The 17945-nt window shown below is 37.0% G+C and overlaps 1 protein-coding gene across 2 annotated transcripts in view; it reads right to left on the minus strand.

Moving 5' to 3' along the window:
• Positions 1 to 2394: 2394 nt before the first annotated feature.
• Positions 2395 to 17945, minus strand: part of APOB (apolipoprotein B) — a 38111-nt gene continuing 22560 nt past the window's right edge. For both annotated transcript variants that reach the window (XM_071807100.1, XM_065833844.2), the window contains 5 exons: positions 16806 to 17182; positions 8286 to 15866; positions 7378 to 7492; positions 6394 to 6577; positions 2395 to 5280 (listed from right to left, as the gene is read on the minus strand). In XM_071807100.1, the coding sequence (XP_071663201.1) occupies positions 3463 to 5280; positions 6394 to 6577; positions 7378 to 7492; positions 8286 to 15866; positions 16806 to 17182 (10075 nt within the window). In that variant the 3' untranslated portion in view covers positions 2395 to 3462. The remainder of the gene's footprint in view (positions 5281 to 6393; positions 6578 to 7377; positions 7493 to 8285; positions 15867 to 16805; positions 17183 to 17945) is intronic.

The following is a 17945-nucleotide window of genomic DNA, read 5'->3' on the forward strand; positions in this document are numbered from 1 at the left end:
TTGGCTGTGTAGAAATGGAATACAAGCAATTCTGTATGTCTGTATGGCCTTTAATAAATTCTGGTTTCTCACCTGAGCAATAAATCTGCCAGCAGAAGAGCAATATAAAATTTGGTGTCACTTACTAAACAAGTAAATGTTTCAATAAAACTTTGTAAGGTATCAGTAGGTCATAATGACAGTTGCTCTAAAAGTATCAGTCACATAATTTAGAACCAGAGGTGGATGATGCACGATATAGTGTGTGTGGGTGTGGATGTATGTGTAGAATCTGTGTATTCGCAGAAAATTATACATGTATTTTCAAATCACTCAATAAAAGATCAGCTCTAGTTAGTTGCATAATCTAAAATTCTGGAACATTTTTGCTGTCCTACGTCTGCAAAAGTTTTTCATTTAGGAACACACACGTTTCTTGTCAATGTTATTTCTACAATCACTTAGTTAGAGCAGGGCATATTGTTCTCTGAATTTCTTGTTAAAATGTTTCACTTAATTAAACTTTTACAACCAGTTCTGCTCTATGTCTGATACTTGCTGTAAATTATAAAGAAAAACCCCTCTGGCATTTATGAGAATTCAAATGATGAAGACTATAGAAAAAAAAAAAAAGAAAGAAACAGTGTCACTGAGCCCTAGATAGTTGCTGTTTCCCTGTTATCTTCCACACTATTCAATTTAATGAAATATAATATAGAATTCCTTATTATATAAACTAGACTGAAAAAGAGGCCAGAATAGAACTAATAATATTTCAAATTATTATATTGTAAACATTTAATAAGTCGAGTAAATTGCAGCATAATTTGAATAATTGTAGTTTTGTCTACATTTCTGTAACTTATTACGTGAAAAATAAGGCTAAAATATGCCAGAACCTGAAAGAAAAAAACAACCAACCAAACAAAAAACAACCACCCCAAATCAGGAAGCAAAGAACAGGAAAACCAATGGGAATTAAAGTTACACTTGGCTGTACATGCTTGTGTGAGACGTACCTGTGCACACATGCTATTAGACACTACTCCTTCCTTTGTCAAAACGTTGCCAGAGTTTCAAGAGGGTTCTTGAGATCGTCTCTCTGGTGTCAGGATTTAACAAGAGCAAAGTTCCAGCAAGATCTCATTTTTGAGAGCAATGTTCTGCTTCCAGGCCCTCCCAAAACCAACTGTGCGAGGACTGCAAGATGGCTGTCACATCGATTACAGGATTGAGAGCTTTAATCCAATTGGCGGCAATGCTGCTGTGGACTTGGAAATCTCCTCTAACCTCTAACCACAGATTAGTGAGCAAACTATTGTGTTTGCTCTTGGGAAGTTTCACTCATGCCAAACAGAGCCAGTATTTATGCTATTTGGCATCTTTTTTATTCAGTTAACCCATTCCTTATAAGTAAATCCTTTTTTAGAATTTCTAACCCTCCCAGGAACTATGGGTGATGGACAGAAATAAATAGAGGGGAAAACAAAAGAAAACAAAACTTTAAATCTCTTTTCTCCCATAACTTTTATAATTTCTTCTATTGTCCTTTGTTTCACAGGGCTATTTGTCATGATGAAGGGAAGCAAGAATCAGACAGTGTCTGGAAATCTGGTTGTGCTTAAACATTTGTGAAATTCAGGGAAATGAGTTGTGCAATCTGACATCAAATAAAGATCAGATGACCCATGGGCTTCAGTTTCCTTGTGAATGAAGGTGAAAGGGCTCTGTATCTGACATCTCTATTTACTGGGGTACTCAGTAGGACATGTAAACAGGGATTTTTATGCGTCTGGCTCCCCCGGGCAGGGTGACATGTGCAGATGAGTTCTATTCAGAATGTAAAATCCTTGTTTTACAGTTCGCAGAGGACTACTCCATCTCTTTATCTGACAATTGTTGCTGTATTTGTGATGGCTGAAATCTCTAAAGAGAAAATGGATTTACCTTACATTCTAAGAGCTGCCCACTCTGCTGACAGTTAGATAGGTGCGTGTATATTGATGTGCTTGTTGGATTCTTATTTTGAGGTTAATGTAATGTAACTCATTGGTGAAAAATCATTATTGGCAAACTTATTCAGGTAATAATATTATCTGGCAATAGAGATATCCAAGTCGTATAGCCCAACTTGCTCTGAGACCTTGCCAGATCAGTGTGGGCCAGCTGTGGAGATGGGAGTGTTGTTGCTGCAAAATTCAACACTGGCATTGGGGTCTCCCCTTTGTGTGGTGCTACTCTGTGATGTAAATATGTATCTGTAATATGTATTTGTAAACAGATGCTCCATTGCCTCATGTAGGCAATTAATCAGACCATGAGATGAAACCGGACTCTCTATTTTCCCATCAACGAACAAGCAACAAACATATTACAGAATGAACTGATTGTTTCAAAACAGACATCTATGCAAAATTTCTAGTGTTGTTTGTTAAAGAGTTTATTCTCGAAGAGGCAACATTATTTCAGCCCAAACATGCCTTTCTCGAGGACTATCTATATAGTATTCCAACAGCTGAAAATAAACCATAACAGGTCCATACATTTTCCACTCAAAAGTAGTCTTATTTTGTGAGTGACTTCTTCAACATTATTTAAATTCATCTTTAAACTGAGAATTCATTTAAAGAAGTCTAGGTTTCAGCATTATGGGACTGAGGGGAAAACTTCTTGAGTCCCATTATATCCAGTGATGCCAGTGAAACTTTGACAGTTAAGTAACTCACAGTAAGTAAAAGTTAGACAATTTCATGTGAAACCAGAAATATCATGGGGAAACAGGTAAGAAAACCCTGTATTTCTGAATCATAAATTAGCCAGTAGAAAGAAAACCCATCTAAAATTCTTGGCATAGTTTTCCGAAAACTGATATGTGCATAAATTTATTTTTCTTAACAGAACATTGGTATTATCATCTGCAGTTTTCTATATATGTTTATATTTCTATGTTCTTTTTCACTTTTTGATGTCATTTCCAGAATTCATTATTTTTTTTCTTCATTTTTTTTTACATGCTCTCTTCATCTTCTTTTTCTCCCAGTCTTTTCTGTTGAAGGCATTTCTATGTTGAAAAATAGATGTGTTTCCAAGTTGTTCTTCAGCTGGCTTGTGAATGTGACCTTTTTATGTTAAAACCTGTTTATTCTGTGTATTCAATAGCTTTTGTGACTGCTTACAATATGTATTGCACATTACTGGCTTGATCCAACATACAGTGAAATCATAGCAAAGACTTCCCATTGACCTTGACAATTGCTGGATTAAGCCCTATGGTCCAAGTAAAAGTAGCTGCAATGAATGACACAAAAATGTAGTAAAGAACTCATTTATTGGCTTATTAAGCTTATTAAAATAACCTAGTGTAGATTATTCAGTTTTCATTTACAAATTCAGATTCAAACAGTATCTACCTGAAGCTGATTGCTGATATTTTTAAATACATTGTGGTACAAACTTGTTACTTTTCCTCTTCTGCATGTCTATTCAGGTCTTCATGCGCTGCTGTATATTTTCCATAATCTGCTGAAGGCTCAGTTGCTCAATGGCAAGTTGTTCATCAATGAATCTTTGCATTTCTTCCCATTTCCTGGAGCCTTGCTCAATGCCTTGCTGAATCAGTGTGCGTGTAAGTTCCACTTTATTTCTGAGTGCCTCTCTGCTTTTTTGGGGCATTTGGTAAATGGACTGCCAGTCAAATGGCTTGGGCACATCTATTCTAAGCTCTCCTTGACGAATAGCTATATACGGCTTTATGCTCTCACCTGTTATTTGCTCTAACCAATGAAGAAGCTCTGAGATATATTGCAGGAATGCAGAGTAACTTTCTATAGTTAAATCAATTAACCTTTTGACCTCACTGATTAGCTTTTCTTGGGAATGACTAAGCTGCCCATAGATCTCCTGAAGTTTTTCTTTGAGTTGCTTGTTATGTTCATTGATTTTCCTTTTAGCAGCTGCAGACCAATATCGGATTTTTTCCTGAGTAGCAGCAGAGAGTTCCATGATCTTCTGTTTTCCTTTTCCTTCAATATCAGTTATAAGGTCATAATATTCCTGCCTGTAGTTTTTCACCAATTCTCTTACTTGGTCTGTCAGACGTGTAACCGAGTCTGCAAGATCTCCAACATACTTGTTGTGCCAATCCACTAGTGTATCTATTAGATTCTTCAGCCATCCTAGCACCTTATCTTCCACTTCATAGTATTTCGCTGACCATCCAAGTGCAAAATATTCCTCCCGCAATGCCTTTACGTAGAGGAGCAGCTGGCGCAGCTTTTCTGAAAGGTCCTGGAATGTCTTCTGGCTGAAATCTTTAAACTGAGAAATGTATTTTTTAATATCTTCTGCCAAGGATCTCAGTTTCTGTGCGTAGTCTGATGCCACTGCATCTTTGTATAGCTGTTGCATTTGGACTTTGATGTCTCCCAAATTTTTGGATTGCAAGCTTCTTACCATTTCTTCTACCTTCTGAAAAACTTGTTGCACTATTTGTTTCAGTTGCTTAAGCCTTCCTGCAAAATCAGCTTCCTGGAGGGTAGCAAATGTCTGCCTGACTTTTTCCTGCAAATGTTTCAGCATTTCTTTAATTCGATCAAGCACATTACGACCTCTTAGAATTGTTTCAGAAGCAGGAACTCTGACTTCCATCTCATTGATAGCTGCAATCAGGGCATCAAAGTACTCCTGGAGTTTTGAAAGGCATAAATCAGCATTTTTTGCTACCTTCTCTGTAGCCATAAGGTATATTTCTTCACCAGTGTATTTTTCAGACAGTCCAGGGACCTGGAATTTTGTGGTTTTCAGGAATTCAATGGCTGAGTCAATTAGGTGTTTTATTCTCTTATGGTACTCTTCTATTATGTCAATTGTAGCATCCAAAAGCTTTGCTTTTATGCTTTCATAGTCAAACTGTTCAGCTTGATCTGCTGCTTCTTGATACAGATGTTTAGCTTTGACCTTCATCTCCTGATATTTGTCAGAGGCCTCATTGGCAGCTGTGCGAAGCTGAGCATCTATTTGATCTATTTGTTTTACAGCAAATGTGTATGCTTTGTCAGCATTATTCTGCATTATATTCTTCATCTTTAAGGTGGCAGCACTAATTTCCAGTCCCATATGCTCCTTATGATACCGATTAACGTACCTGTAGACTGAATATGTAATTTTAGGTACTTTTTCTTTTAGACCCAGCAGCAAGTCTTTGGCAGCGTCCTGTTTCCAGCTGAACTTCATTTGAATCAGGTCAGGTTTCTCGAAGGATATCTCACTTTTTAATATGTCAATGTCCTTCTGAGGAGCAGACTGAAAATATAAAATAGTATAATAAAATGTTAGCTTGTATATAAAACAAATCTGATATTATTTATGAATGTATTTCAATAGTTTAATTTTGCTTCTTTAATTTTACCATATATTAGGACACACATACTACAATTTTTTGTATACTGCATGTTTGTTTTCATCTCGAAAGCTTATTTTAGGACAAATTATTTTCTATCAAGCTACTTTGTGCCTCTTTGAACAGCAGGCCTAGAACATAACTTAGTCTGGTCTTTTTTAAAATTTGACTGCGTATAAGATTTTCCCTTCCTTTGTATAAAACACCTATGATGTCCCATAAGGCATACAAAGTACTTGAGAAAATAAGCCTTCTAGTCATTCTTGAAATCATTTAAAGTGAATTCAATAAGCATTTTCTTAATATGAAAATATTAGAAAATTTCATTTTGTAATCATTTAAATCAATGAGACAATCTAAAGAGTTGCTCAGACTAATTAAAGATCCCTGCATAAGAATCTCTTTATAGAAACAGATTTTCCAGGGTTTGGTAGTAAATAGTGAATTAAGAGTTGCTTGTGATTCTTAAATTAGTATATCATCTTGCAAGGTAAGTTTTTAAGTTTGAAGTTATTGTACTATGCCAATAATAATGGCACTTTTTATTAGCAAATCTAATAAGGTTTTTACTTCACATAAAGTATTGTGGTAGACTAATGGATTAAAAAAATAAGACGCTCCATAGGTGGTCTGCTCTCTTCCAGTAGCCTGGTTCCTAGAATGGACACTTTTGTTGTAATTATAAGTAGCCTGATAGGTATACATTAAACTTGATGGGTGGCTTATCTAAAACTGGATTTGCGCTTTCATCACTTTCAGGGGGTGTATTTCCTCGATCATCGGAGAGGGCAAAATTGATTGTGTGGAGGAGCTGAACCAGCTTCTTCACACAGATGCTACTTTTAGTAATGGAAAGGCCAGTGCAGGAAACAAAACCTGTAATTACTGCTAATATACTTTTTGCTTGCACAAAGGATCTGTAATTTACGTCTTAAGATAAACATACACAAATTCTAAAAACTTTTCCTCTTAACGCACCCAACCTTTTTGCTTTTTATTTCCAATATCAAGCTTACCCGGGTTCGGTAGTAAACTTTTGCTGTGAAAACGTCAGTGTCCATCTCAACAAGGTAGCCCAAGGTCCCAGCAGAAGGTGAAGATACTGAGCCAGATAACCTCCTGTCAGTCCCTTGATAACGCACATGGACATCTGTAAATGTTGGGCTGATGATGTCTAGTGATGCAGTGTTGTCCACGAGTCTACAATAACAGTGAATAGGAAGCTATGAAGGAATGCACGAAGCACAAACTCAGTGCAGTATGTCTAAATGCAACACCACTTATGGTTTTATATATGTGCATATATGTAAAAAAAGCCTTTGTCATCAAAATAAAATGTAGGTTTTTACTATTCACATTTCTTAGAGTTAGCCTAACACATTCAAAACTTTACGCCACTCCGATTTTCCTGTTTAAGATAAAACTGTATTGAGCTCTGTTGAGAATTTTCATTAAATTAGGACAGCAAAGCAAAACCTGTAGTTATACCACTGTCAGCTTTCTACAGACTTCTACAAGCTGACTGCATTTTTTTCCACTGACACAAATACAGGCAGTAAGTTTTGCCTGCATTTGTACTTGTCTTCACAGACTTCTATCCCTTGGATACTTCAACAAAACACTTGCAGAATAAACCATGCACTTAGAAGGCCAACTCCATAATTCCTAGTACTGGTATTTGTGAATAAAAATTACTCTTCAAAGGGTTTCAGTGAAAAAAAAAAGAAAAAATACAACAAAAATCCAAACAGCTATGTCGATGGTCAGATCTAGAACTACTCTGATTATAAATTACTGCTTTTATATCTCAGCAGTTTTCTCAAATGAGACTGCTGAGAAAAGCTATTCTAGAAATACTGAGAGCAGCTATATCAAGAGGGAAACAGTCACAGCCAACAATGACAGGGTAGCTACACAGGTTCTTATTAATCACAGCAAAGCAATCTGGGGCATTAGAGATCAAAGCATCACTGGCAATGTTGTTTATTAAGAATCTTTACCTAATTCCCGAAAGAGTAAGATCTTCCTTGTAGTTTGCACTCATGTCACGATGTGAAAAGCTGCCAGTTGACTTCATAACAAACACGCCTTCTTCATATTTGTAGTTTGAAACAGCTGTGAAAAAGATTTCAAATCTATGTATTTCCAGGGCTTATCAGCAAACAATACAAAATAAATGTCCAATTTTATGTTAGATGGCCAATTGTGGGGTGTTTCAGTAGTATGTAAAATTATGCATCAAGAAACTGAATGCTCATAATGCCCCAAATAAAAAGATATGAAAATATTTCTTCAACTGGAATGTTTAAAATTCAGTTTTCCTCTATATTTAGAACAACATGGATATAATATTTTGCATTTATGCACATCATAAGTGGGGATTCTAACTTTCTGAGAGTTCAGAATTTTATTCGGATGTACATTTTTAGTATTATTATAAATTCTTAAACTCAATTCTATATGGGAGTCCAGAGTTTTCTGAGTTTAAATAATTTTTTGAAGTAAAATATGCTTAGTTCCTAAGGAAAAAGATAGGTATTTCTTTATCCGAACTGAATCAGATAAAAAGTCAGCCTGCCTTCTCTCCTTTACATGTATTATCATAAGTAGTGGAGGAATGTTTTGTTGTTCACCATTTAAAGTAAAAAGATGCCACAAAGAAAAGAGATCTTCTACATTTTTTCACACTGTGACATTAGTCATACATATGCCTGGTCAGTAGACTTCATGGTGACTGACAGAGACTCTGAGAATAATTTATGACAAAATGCTGCTGATGATAAAAGAAGCATAAACAAATGTCAATGCTAAATAGAGAGCAACACCTTCATATGCATAGTTCTGAAAGAAATAAATCTGAAGAAACCCAGTATATAGTATTGTGGCATATAAAATTTTAAGATCTTACCACTCAAGTCATATTCCAGGAACTGCAATGTTGAGCTGCAGGTAGAGTCAATGGACTGTTCAAAAGAGTCCTTTTTGTTTGTTAAGTCTGTCTTCCAGGTGACATTGTACAAAGGTGAAGCAACTTTGAAAGATCCACTCAAGGCACCAAATGATGGGATGTAAATTCCAGCAGGCAAGGACATTTTGAGAGGGGGGATCTCAATTTTCTGCTCAGGAATTGTAACCGTAGGCAGATCAAAATCTGCAATCTTATTGGCTACTTCATCCAGATCTACATGGAAACTGCCAAGAGAAATAGTCTTTGGAACAGTGAATTGAGACACAGTTATTTGGTATTCAGGTATTGTCACCTCAAAATATGGTATTTTATATTCTTCTAATGTAATATAATTGGCTCCTACATCCACTTTGGGGAATCTTAGCTTTGGCAGGGTGGGTAAATTGACATCAAATGGCATTGTGTTTAGTGTCTGTGGAATTTTTATGTTGCGCAAGTCAATGGTGTATGCTGGGACCTGGAGAGTGGTGAAAGGAACTCTGAACTCTGGAGTGCTGAGAACAGGACTTGGAGCCTTTAGATGTAACTCAGGAATACTGAGAGTGAAGCCATCGGTCAGTTTGTTCACAGGTATGGGGAAAAAGTAACCATCGTCACTCTTCGTGTACACGAGGGATGCTGAACCATTTAAGTACTGTTTTCTGTCAGCACTGGTCGTGACGTCCAGCTTCAAGATATCCCATAAGCTCTTCTCAGAAATGGGACACTTTATGCTTTTGAGGAAGTCCATGTATCCTTCCAAAGATCCAGAAATATCAAACTTTGCCTTTGATTTTTCATTTGATAACTGCATATCGTGACTGAGGGATAATGACTGAATTTGGCCTTCACCCTTCCAGCCAACTTTCTGGTTTGCAGCACTGATTTTCACTATGGCAAACTGATTAACTGAGGCTATGTCCAGGAAGGAATTTGGCTGAGTGGCTTGAATTCGAAGATCTGCTGATATAGCCCAAGGAGCCAGCTCGAAGGTTGCTTTGCATCTCTGAGCCCCTGTTGTTGTGAAAAGAGGTGTATATCGTGCATAATTGTTCCCATTGTGCTCCCAGACTGCATAAACACGACGGGTAGATGCTTCAACTGCAAGTATTTCTTTCATTTCACTGTTCCAGAGTCCATCCACTTTGGACTGGGCATCAAGCTTGAGAGATGACCGTGCTCCATTAGCATTCAGATAGGTGTGTGCCTCATGGTCTAGACTTCCAGAAAATGCATTACCAGTGAAAAATTCTCCATCAATATCTCCATTTGTAGAAGTTTCTACTGATGTGTAAGATGTAAGGCTGTCTAAAGCAAGTTTGTGAGCAATTCGTCCCTTAACGCTGGTGCTATATTTAGTAGTATTAAAATCATACGTTAATTTTAGCCCGGAGGAAAGAGTGGGTTTAGACTTCGTATTTCCAGAAAGTTCCTGGCTGAAATTCAATTTTAAAACTGGTGTGTTGATTTCTACATTTGTTGCCACTAAAGCTTCCAGGTTCTTCTTTGTGAGACTAAGAGTGCTGTCATGATTTCCTCCTAGAAATTTGCTATTATTCAGGGACAATGATGTGGCCAGCTTCAACCCCCTTTTTCTTGTCAAACTTGTTGAACCATCCAGCTTAAATTGCAGTACATCAATGACAGAAGAGGATGAGAGAGTGAGATGCCCAGTAATGTCTGACTGATTGAATAGCCCAGCATTTGCAGTCAAAGTGATTACACTGGATTTAAATGAGAAGTCATAAGTAATGTTTCCCATGGCAGGAATTAAGATGTGGTTTGACAGGCTGTTGATTCTGAATCTAGGAAGTTTTAGAGTGCGTAGATCCTGTGGAACATGAAGGACTGGAAGCTCCAGAGAAGGTAAGACTAGTGTGTAAGACGGCACTGAAAAGCCAATAAATGGGACTGTGAACCCTGTTGTGCTTATTTCTTTTGGGAGCATGTAACCAAAGGCTGGCAGCTCAGCAGTAAAAGGAGAAACCTCAATATTCACAATTGGAATGGTGTATCCTGGAATCTTGAAGGTCCGTGGTAGTTTGTTCAGTGATGTCTGTATTTTGTACTTGTCAAATTTTGTTTTGGCTTCATTATATGACTTTGTGAGAAAATCTAAAGCGGTGTTTCTTCCTCTCTCAAAATACTTGTTGAAGAAAACGATGTATTTATTAAGTACTTCATGCACTGTTGCTAAAGGAAGTGGGATTACATGCATGTCTTTGTTTTTGTCATACTGAGCATTCAAATTTAAATCAAAGGATTGTCTTGTTGTCTTCAATAAATCCTTCAGGCCTGCATGTTCCCATAATGAATAATCTTTCAGCTGAGGAGTTTTGATTCCAGTGTAAGGAATCTGAAGCTGAGGAATGGTTAGAGGAATACTTAGGAAGTCCAGGTTGGCATCTCCATTCATTTCGACATGAGCCTCAATTCTGTCATCATTGTTGCCAGCAGACACATTATGGGAATATCTGTACTGATTGAACCTGCCAGTAGTTTGCCAGCTGACCTGCTGAACAGAGGAACTCAGTGCAAAACCATAGTTATTCAGGAAGTCAATTTTGCCAGTCAATTTCATCGGCAAGCTGATTTTCACATTTCCATTATTGTTTGTTAATAGACGAATTTCAAAAGGCTGTGCCAAGAATGAAACCTCATTATTTACAGTTCCAGTAATCCGTCCATTGAGTCGAGCATTGTGAGAGCCTGTTAATTCTACTTTCATTCCTCCAAGCTGTCCTGCGCCTTTCACATTCAGAACACTACGTCCCACACGTGGTGACTCAATTTCAGACTGAAGCTGAAGTGTTGCATAATTTAGGAAACCACATTCATACCTCATAGCTTGGTTGACTTTCAGGTACTTATCATTTATTCTGTTGTCAGCAGAAAATGTCATAATGGCGCCCTCAACCCTGAAAGTGGTATGTGAATCATGAGTGCCTTCATCAGAGAAGCTAGGAGAAACACATTTCCAGTTTCCTTTACCAGTGGAGGTAAATGATATGTGCCCTGCTTCTATCTCTGTTGTCACATTGTTGACCAGATCAGCGTGGCTGGAGAAATCAGCTTGCGGAATATTCAGTCTGTGGGAATATGATGTTCCACTCTGCATCCAAATTTTTCTTTGCAGCTTGACCATTAAATTATTCTGTAGTGTTATTGAATTTTTCTTTGTATAAAAGTTTGCTCTAGTTTCAGCTTCACCTTCTACTGAAGTTCCTAAAAATATCACTTCACTGGTGTGATCAACTTTAAGGAACCTGTGGTTGACCTTCATGGAATTTTTAAGGTTCAGCTGCTTCATTTCAGGGGCCAAGAGACGTGAATCTGCAATAACACTGAAAACTAAGAAGTCTAATTTGGATGTTGTTTGAGCTGAAATGGAGGTCACAAATTCTGGACTGTTTGCAGATGTTGTAGTATTATGAACCCCAGCTTGTGTAGACAGTGTAAAGAATGGAGAGGTGACTCTGAAAGCACCAGACAATTTGCCAAATGTAGGGACAGTCACAGTATGTGGGATATGTGGGAGCTGGAACTCTGGTATCTTCAGGTCAGCAATCTGGAAGTCATTTAGACTGAGCTTTGGAACCAATAATTCTGGTATTTGAAACTGAGGCATTTGTATTTCTGGGAAAGAAATGTCAGAAAAGGGCATATCTCTTATCTTCATATCTTTAAAATACAAATCAATTGCTGGTAACTGAAATTCACCAGACATGAGTTTGTCTATTGTTCTCACAATCTGGAGTTTAATCTCATTCAAGTCAATTGTATAGGAAGGAACTTTAAAGGTATTTAGAACTGTAAATTCTGGGGTAGTAAATTTCATTGAGATTTTCATGTCCTTTAGTCTCTTAATGTTTATCTCATAGGAGGGAATATGCAGATCAGTCAGCGGAACAATGAAGTCTGGTGTTCGAAATGTTGCTTCCCGAAGACTTCGGAGACTAACTTCAAAGGCAGGTATAGTGACTATAACAGTTCTGATTTCAGGGACTGTAAATCCTGTTTCAACAAACTGGTTTAAATTTTCAGCCCAATTTTTTAGATCATACTTTTCAGCCAAAGCAATGATTTTCTTAAAAGCTATGTTCCACTGGTCAGAAATGTAAATGACAACAGAATTGTAGAATTGGCTTATCTTCTGAAGACACCACTGGAACTCCCAGGAAATATCCAATTCAGAAATCCTCTCTCGCAGGTCTTCCAGATGTTCATTTACCTTGGCCTTGAGATTAGCAAATGTTGTTGAGTTTATGAGCTCCTTGAACCAGTTAATTATTGCAGCAAGCTTGGTGTCCTTTAGTTGTTCCATGTATTTTGAAATCACAGCTCTGAAATCTCTCAAATACTGTTTCAGTGCTTCTGCTTTCTGTGGAAGTTCTAGATTTCTAAGTTCCTCATTTATTTTCTGGGTCACTTCTCGGATTTTTTTATTTGTGTCATCAACAAATTGGTTATAGTCAAAGGACTTGAGCTTCTTTATAACCATATCAAGGAACTTGTTTACTTCCTTTATCATAATTTCATAATCAAAGTTCTGCACTTTCTTGATAGCATCATCAATAAAAACAATAACTTTATCAAAGCAGGACTTCACATCAATATTTTTCAGGTAGACGATCAGTTTCTGGGCAGTTTCTTTTATTCTGTACTGGTTAAGCAGTTCTATAATTCTGTCCATTAAAAAAAAAATCTGCTTATCTATTTCATATTTTACAATCAATTTGTGTATATTACCTCGGAAAGCACTGATCTTCTCAGGCACTTCATACTCTTCCATCAAATTTAGAATAAAGTCTTTGATTTGTTCAAGAACTGTGTTAATTTTTTCAATTGGTAATGAAAGCTTCAATTTTTCTAAAACTTCTTTAGCATCAAACATTTTAATCTGCTGTTTCAGATTTTCTGCAATGTGTCTGACGTCAATATTCTGAATCTGAACCTTGAGTTGCTCTAGGTTTTCCTGTATCCTAGCTGTAATCTGGTACTTGTCATCTACATTTTTAATCCAAGCCAAAGTGCTGCTTCCAATTTTGCTAGGATAATATTGGCGAAAAAAAATTTGCAATTTTTGAATTGTGTCAAGTACAGTCATTCTTATTTTATATTTGTTATCTAGAGCTGTCACTTTTTCAACTATTTGGTCAAGAAGCTGTGCAAGAAGTGTTTTAAGGTCATATTGCTGATAATGATCTTTGATGTATTGCTCAATTTGCATCAGATAGACCTGCAGCTGAGACAGTATTTCTTGAAGATTGCCCATGGCTTTTTCCAGCATGATTTGGAGATCATCAGATGTTATTCTGTAGTCCTTTGTAAAAGCAACCAAATTATTTTTCATGCTGCTAACTCTGCCTTTCATGTCTAGTTTGTCCATATAATCATTAATGTGCTGTGGGAGTTTATCCAAAGTTGCCTTGTATTTTTTCATTTGTTGTTCTATGTTAATGTTTTTCAGGTAACTCTGTATAGCCTGCAGTGTGGATAGAATGGTGCCCCTGATTTGTTCAAAGTAAACTGGCAAATGTTCCAAGAATGGTAGGTAAATGACATGCATATCTTTATTTTTGTCGTATTTCACGAAGCCAGAGATGCTGAATTCTTGAGGCTCTGACACACTGCCCCTGAGGCCCAATGCATCAATTAAATTAACTTGTCCAGATGCAAATGGTAGAGTTACTGATGTATCCAATACAGAGAAATCTGCCAAAGCTTTTCCACTAAGTTCCACACCAGTCTTTTCTGCATCATTATAAGCACTGAGATCTTGAGAATATACATTATTGTTTAGCTGACTTTTCAATTTCCAAGCACTTGACTGCTCCGATGGAGTGAAAAGCATATGAACTTTGCTATCAAGCAGGGTAGTGTATTTTCCTCTGGATGTCAAACTATGGCTACTAGATCCTCTGTAATCATGGGAGAAAGTGAAAGCAAGAGGCTCTGCTTCAAACAGGAATTTGCTGTAGAGGTCTCCGGTGTGTTCACCCATAGCGATCAGCTTTCCATTACCGTTGGTATGTATGTCAGCAGTGATAGCAAAGGGGGCCATAGTGGAACGCAGAGTATTGCTGAAACGGAGAGATTTGGAATCACAGTTTGTGTTCATAGTAAGTGAGGAAGCAAGTCCTGCCACATTCAGACTGACTCTGTGGCTCACTGCTGCACCTTGAACATTTGCGACTGTATCTGTTTTAAAGTTTACAACCAGGTATTCAGATGTAATGGTGTAGCTATGCCTTATTTCGTCTGCTCCGTAGGCTGCTCTGATGTTGCCACCCAAGTTCAGCTTCAGAGGTTCGAGTTGAAGTTCTGCTTTGTTGGAAACTTCCGTTTTGGTGAATTTCATATTATTGCTCAGTTTAGCTGTAAGTGAGCTAGGCTGCAGTTGTAGGTCAAAAACGTGCTTGTGGAACTTGTCAAAGCTGAAGCTGTTGTCCAACTTTGAAGAAAATGTTAGGGATAAGCCAGGAATATTCAAGTCATTTGTGTACTCCAGCTTAATCTCTTTGAATGACCCTTGCAAATTATTGGAAAACTTGAGTCCTTCTCTATTAACTCTGAAGTTTAAAACATGTTTGTTGTCCATACCCAGAACTGTACTCTGATATTCACTTCCCAGTGTTATTTCTGCTAGGCTTACTCTTCCGCCTAGATTGAATTTGGCATTGTTTTTACCATAGCGCCCAGAAGAGGACAGTGACATGGAGCCTCCAGCAGTATCAAGTTTAGCATTCATTTCACTCTGCATTGTCAATGGACTAAACTGCACATTTGTGGTTGCGCTGCTGGCGAGACCATACTGATTCACATTGAGTGACGACTTATGTGCAGCTCGATTCCTTTGATCAGTCAGAGAGATATCAGTGTTGAAAACAAGGTCCTGGGAATTGAGAGAACCTGCAAACAAGGCATAACACTGGGTTTGCTTGTAAGTGGCTTGGTACTCAGATCGAAGTGCTGCCATCTTCTTTGACAAAATTAATTCAAGTTTATTGACACCTGCAATGTGTCGATACCTCCCATTTGTTTCAGATGTAATTTTCAGCTGGCTGTTCTCGTACTTCAGTGAAGCTGTGTTCTTTAATAGTCCACTTTGTACATCAGAAACTGAAGTAATGGAAAATAAGTCATCACTGTATCTGCCCGATATCTGATTGGTAGCCTGAAGGTAAGAAGAATCCAACTTCAGATTTGATTTTCCTTCTAAAATCCGTCTCTTTTCATTGTATGAGCTTGACAGAGTATAAATGCTTCTTGCAAAGACAGAAGCCGCTTCCAGCTGTCCTTCCATCTTGACAGTATTGATATTCACGTTGTTTGTCTTTTCAGAAACAATATCACCGGAAAGTGAAAGCTGAGGACCCAGAGTACTGGATGCCGTAAGTGATAACGTGTAGTTTGCAACTGAACTAGGTTCATTACTCTTTGTCCTGGCCAGCTTAAAAACTGATGTTAAGAGTCTGTGCTTCAGGTGATTTTCATATGCACAGGTGAATCCATTTCTACTATATGATGCTTCTCCAGAACCTGAAATAGGAAAAGGAGACAAAAGAAAATGGTGTAATTTATACCATTTTGCCTTAAGTCTGATGCCACTAAGCTTTGATGTTACTGCTTGAATTGTGATTACTGTTATTGTACCATTTTGCTTTAAAGGCCAAAGTGTTTCAGTAAATCTTGAATATTTCTATGAATATAGCTATTATTTTGATATTTAGGGCTAAAGTTTTGAACTATAACTAAATTAAATCTCTACAGTACTCTACTAAATATACTTATGTGAAATGACATGAAGTTATTTAATTATTTAAACTTAAATTGAGAAGGTGGACTCTCAAGAATAACCCGTATCTAACATTCCCCCTTTTTAATGTTTTCTTTATCATGCTTCATTTATGGTTGGGAGATTAGAAGGGACTGAGTTTAGTTTGTTCTTTTGCAATTTTAGAACTCAAACTGCAACTTGAGAGGAACTAACTTAAAAATACCAGTTTTAAGGCCTATCCAGTCTGACTTCAGAATAATTGCTGTGTAGTTATAGCAGTATATGGACATATATAAATGATTTATAAAGATTATATATATAAATATAGCCAGAAAGATTAATAAACTGTGGTCATAGCTACACATTCACCTGCACATTTGATTTTGAAAACACTTGATTTGTCAGATACACAGGTGTTTATAGAATCACGCCTTTAGTTTTGAAGGGCTTTTTATCCACTAGGGAAACTCTAAGAAAATGTGGGCTTTAAAAGACTTTATTGAATTACTCTGACTTTATCTTTACTGCCTGAATAAGCAGATTCACATACTACATTTAAAAACAAAGCAAAAATGATTTGAATGTATATAGCAATTTTTTAAAATAAACAACAGGAAAATCAATGTGTTGTACCTGACACATGGAAAATAATGTCATTAAAATAGTTTTGATGAAATTGCAGTATTAGCACACATTTTTACCTTTCACACTGTAGGAAAGTAGCTCAAAAACGGAGTCAGCATTCGTGGCATACGTAGTTCTTACACTGGGTGCTTTCTCTGTGGTGCTGTTAGCCAAGGTGTACGCTGCTGTCCAGTTGTAATAGTTGCTGTACACATTTGCAGAGAGCTCTAATGCACCAAATAAAGGCACACGAACAGGGTAGAATTCTGGAATAGTAAATGTTGGGATTCTGTATTCCTGAGATGGCACACTTATTCCCATTGATTCCATTTCCAGAGGAGGTGTTTTAACAGTCTGTGGCACCCTTATGTCACGGGATGATCTTCCACCAAATGGCAATGGGATATTAATTAGAAAATTGTTCTTATTTAAGCTGTATCTGATCCGGCCTTCACTAGAAAATAAAAGTGGTTCTATTAGAAACTGAAAATCCATGAAGCATATACAGAAATGTCCATTAATCCTACTATTCCCATGATACTGATCTAACTTACATGTTTATATCAATGTCCTGACTTTAGGTTTAGAAACAAATGTGATGATTAGCAGCATTTTTTAAGCACTCATCTATCAGAATTTACCGAAAGCACTTTTGAGATCAGTGAATGCTATCAATGTTTTTTTCCCCTTATTTCCTAATCGGGGAGACTCACAGGTCAAGTAGTCCAGAAGCTCATTCTTTCTGTAAGACCTTGTATTAGAATTCAAAGGTTCCTGATTCTTTGTTCAGAGCTTAACTAACTTTAGCTCACAGGTGGAGAGAGCCCTTCAAGGGCTAAATACACAACTGTTAGGAATTTTGCATTTGTTTTTCTACTGCTTTATGAACATTAATGAAAGGATGTATTGTTATGAAAATGATCCTCAAAATTAAGGAATTTGAATGAAAATAGCTGACGTACAGGAAAAAAATCCTCCAAAACCACTGCCACACTTGTGCAATGTGGCATGCTGAGTACCACAAAAAGGCAATTATATTCTTCCTTTAAAAAGTGATGTATTCTTATAGAAATGCATTAAAAGTCTTAGTAGCATTAGAAGTTGTAAGAACCTAAACTATAATTAATTTATCTTTCTGATTATAAGCATTTCCAAAGCTTCATCCAAATATTCAGCACTTATTTTATTCTTAATAAAAAGAAATTAAAATCTAACCA

Source organism: Patagioenas fasciata, chromosome 3 (genome assembly GCF_037038585.1).
Source record: "Patagioenas fasciata isolate bPatFas1 chromosome 3, bPatFas1.hap1, whole genome shotgun sequence".
Lineage (NCBI taxonomy): Eukaryota > Metazoa > Chordata > Aves > Columbiformes > Columbidae > Patagioenas > Patagioenas fasciata.